This window comes from Nerophis lumbriciformis, linkage group LG01, assembly GCF_033978685.3.
Source record: "Nerophis lumbriciformis linkage group LG01, RoL_Nlum_v2.1, whole genome shotgun sequence".
NCBI lineage: Eukaryota > Metazoa > Chordata > Actinopteri > Syngnathiformes > Syngnathidae > Nerophis > Nerophis lumbriciformis.
Genome location: NC_084548.2, coordinates 66,163,701 through 66,167,500, shown reverse-complemented (window position 1 = coordinate 66,167,500; position 3,800 = coordinate 66,163,701). Strand labels below are relative to the sequence as shown.

The following is a 3,800-nucleotide window of genomic DNA, read 5'->3' as shown; positions in this document are numbered from 1 at the left end:
ACACACACACACACACACAGCAGAAGGTGGATGACGTCATGGTCACGTTCCAGATGAGTGTGTGGCTCAGGGTCGCCCCCTGCTGGTGGGCACTGGTTCTCCAGTGGAGCTCTTCTATCCCAGCAAAGCCAGGAGGAGTTCGCTGTGCCACAGGTGATAAGATCAGATAAGTTACAGGTGATAAGATCAGATAAGTTAAGATAAGACAAGAGAGTCTGATCAAGGTGTTCCACTTCAGGGCGGAGCTTCCTGAGGTTCTCGCCAGCCACAGGCCCCTCCTCCTCCAGCTCCCCGCCCCTCCTCGCTCCCATGACAGCTCGCCGACCTCCCGCCCGTCCGAGGCGGCCCGTCGCGGCAACAGCGCAGACGGGCCGTCAGAGGAGGAGGAGGGAGGGGTGGCACGGTCCGGAGGAGGCGCCCCCCCGGAGGCAGGGCGGGGCTACGGCGACCTCCTGCTGGATTACGTGCTGACCAAACAGCGGCAGCGCGCCAAACCGCACCGGCCGCCGCCGCACTACAACGGCCACGCCTCCTCCCGGCCGCCCCCGGTGGCGCCGCCCGCCTACCGCGTTCACATGGGCGAGCAGCGCCGCGTCAAGGTCACCCGCACCAAGTCCTGCGGCCCCTTCCTGCCCGTGTCGCAGGCCGACTCCCCCATCCAGCCCGACCCCCACCCACACCTGCTGCCGCCGCAGCCAGCTCCCGCGCAGGACGCCCGCCCGGGGGGCGCCGCCAGGAACCTCCACAAGGCCCTCGCCCTGGAAGGTAAGACACTTCGTCGCCTCCCCGTTCACGCTGACGCCGCCGCCGCCCTCCCGTTGACAGGTCTGAGGGACTGGTACTTGAGGAACACCGCAGGCTCCTCCCACGCCGACAACAAGGTCAAGGGTCAAGGCGGGGGCGCCGCGCAGCGCAGGCGCACCACTCACGGCCTGCAGGGGGCGCTGCCGCACTCCGTCACCTTCCACGGACACCCGCTGCACGGCAGGTGGGTGCACGGCCGGCTGTTACCATGGCAACACGCTCCCCCCTCCCCTCTCTCCTTTCTCTCAGGTCTGTGGACTGCTCGCTCTACCTGGACTCCGCCCCTCCCCGCAAACAGGAAGTCCCTCTCAGGGAAGCGCCTGCAGAACCGACGTCGCCAGGGACTCTGGTCTGACCGCTCGGCCGATCAGGACGGCGCCACTTCAGGAAGTGGGCGGCGGCGCTGAGCCTGCGCATGCCGCCGCCGCCTCAGGGAGAGCAATCTTTTCACGCTTGGTGACTACGCCCAAAGACTCCGCCCACCAGCCCCGAGGACGCGGAAGAGAGAGAGAGAGCAATAATGAGTGGTTTCTTTGTCGTCGTTCAGGTTCTACCTGAAGCACGTAAGCAAACATGGCGGCCGTCTCCACGACGCCATCAGGACGCCCGATGACGTCATCACGTGACCACTTCCTTCAGGTGTGGCTGTGTGAGAGGAGCAATGTTTTTATTGATTTCAATCAGCTGAGGTGACAATCACATGACGGGTATTGATCAGAGGCGTATTGATTAGGGACAGGGGTGTCCAAACCTTTTACACCGGGGGCCGCCCACGGGGGCCACGTTGATATTTTTCATTTTCAAAACCAATACAGTATTTATTGGAACACAATTTTGCCGATCGTTAAAGTTCCCGGGGACCCAAAAGGGTCTCAGTCGTTAAAGTGTTAAAAATTAAAAAAACGTTTTACTTTCAACGCCAAAATATGAAATCTGACTAAAGGCTTTGGGGGACCCAAAAGGGTCTCACACCTTAAAGTGTCATTTTTTATTTATTTTTTACTTTCAACGTTAGAATATGAAATCTGACTAAAGGCTTCGGGGCACCAAAAAGGGTCAAAGTCGTTAAAATGTAAAAAATAAAAAAATGTTTTTACTTTCAACGCTAAAATATGAAATCTGACTAAAGGCTTCGGGGGACCCAAAAGGGTCTCAGTCGTTAAAATGTAAAAAATAAAAAAATGTTTTTACTTTCACTGCTAAAATATGAAATCTGACTAAAGGCTTTGGGGGACCCAAAAGGGTCTCAGTCGTCAAAGTGTTAAAAATTAAAAAATTGTTTTACTTTCGACACTAAAATATGAAATCTGACTAAAGACTTCGGGGGACCCAAAAGGGTCTCACTCCTTAAAGTGTAATTTTTTTTTTTCTTTTTTACTTTCGACGCTAAAATACGAAATCTGACTAAAGGCTTCGGGGGACCAAAAAGGGTCAAAGTCGTTAAAGTGTTAAAAATAAAAAAATGTTTTTACTTTCAACGCTAAAATATGAAATCTGACTAAAGGCTTCGGGGGACCCAAAAGGGTCTCAGTCGTTAAAGTGTTAAAAATAAAAAAATGTTTTTACTTTCAACGCTAAAATATGAAATCTGACTAAAGACTTCGGGGGACCCAAAAGGGTCTCAGTCGTTAGAATGTTAAAAATAAACTACAATTTTTACTTTCAACGCTAAAATATGAAATCTGACTAAAGGCTTCGGGGGACCCAAAAGGGTCTCAGTTGTTAAAGTGTTAAAAATAAAAACAAAAGTTTTTACTTTCAACGCTAAAATATGAAATCTGACTAAAGGCTTCGGGGGACCTAAAAGGGTGTCAGTCGTTAAAGTGTTAAAAAAAAAAAAAAAAGTTTTTACTTTCAATGCTAAAATATGAAATCTGACTAAAGGCTTCGGGGGACCCAAAAGGCTTCGGGGGACCCAAAAGGGTCTCAGTCGATAAAGTGTTAAAAATAAAAATAATTTTTTACTTTCAACGCTAAAATATGAAATCTGACTAAAGGCTTCGGGGGACCCAAAAGGGTCTCAGTCGTTAAAATGTAAAAAATAAAAAAATGTTTTTACTTTCAACGCTAAAATATGAAATCTGACTAAAGGCTTTGGGGGACCCAAAAGGGTCTCAGTCGTCAAAGTGTTAAAAATTAAAAAATTGTTTTACTTTCGACACTAAAATATGAAATCTGACTAAAGACTTCGGGGGACCCAAAAGGGTCTCACTCCTTAAAGTGTAATTTTTTTTTTTCTTTTTTACTTTCGACGCTAAAATACGAAATCTGACTAAAGGCTTCGGGGGACCAAAAAGGGTCAAAGTCGTTAAAGTGTTAAAAATAAAAAAAATGTTTTTACTTTCAACGCTAAAATATGAAATCTGACTAAAGGCTTCGGGGGACCCAAAAGGGTCTCAGTCGTTAAAGTGTTAAAAATAAAAAAATGTTTTTACTTTAAACGCTAAAATATGAAATCTGACTAAAGGCTTCAGGGACCCAAAGGGTCTCAGTCGTTAAAGTGTTAAAAATAAAAAAACATTTTTTACTTTCAACGCTAAAATATGAAATCTGACTAAAGACTTCGGGGGACCCAAAAGGGTCTCAGTCGTTAGAATGTTAAAAATAAACTAAAATTTTTACTTTCAACGCTAAAATATGAAATCTGACTAAAGGCTTCGGGGGACCCAAAAGGGTCTCAGTTGTTAAAGTGTTAAAAATAAAAACAAAAGTTTTTACTTTCAACGCTAAAATATGAAATCTGACTAAAGGCTTCGGGGGACCTAAAAGGGTGTCAGTCGTTAAAGTGTTAAAAAAAAAAAAAAAAAGTTTTTACTTTCAATGCTAAAATATGAAATCTGACTAAAGGCTTCGGGGGACCCAAAAGGGTCTCAGTCGATAAAGTGTTAAAAATAAAAATAATTTTTTACTTTCAACGCTAAAATATGAAATCTGACTAAAGGCTTCGGGGGACCCAAAAGGGTCTCAGTTGTTAAAGTGTTAAAAATAAAAACAAA

At 46.6% G+C, this 3,800-nt stretch overlaps 1 protein-coding gene across 5 annotated transcripts in view; it reads left to right on the top strand.

The window, feature by feature from the left end:
• ccdc120a (coiled-coil domain containing 120a) overlaps positions 1–1,946 on the top strand; it is a 22,495-nt gene extending 20,549 nt beyond the window's left edge. For 2 of the 5 annotated variants that reach the window (XM_061924463.2, XM_072914490.1), the window contains 2 exons: positions 54–153; positions 239–1,946. In XM_061924463.2, the coding sequence (XP_061780447.2) occupies positions 54–153; positions 239–1,211 (1,073 nt within the window). In that variant the 3' untranslated portion in view covers positions 1,212–1,946. The remainder of the gene's footprint in view (positions 1–53; positions 154–238) is intronic. The other 3 variants (XM_072914492.1, XM_061924472.2, XM_061924481.2) reach the window with 3 other exon arrangements.
• The last annotated feature ends 1,854 nt before the right edge of the window (positions 1,947–3,800 follow it).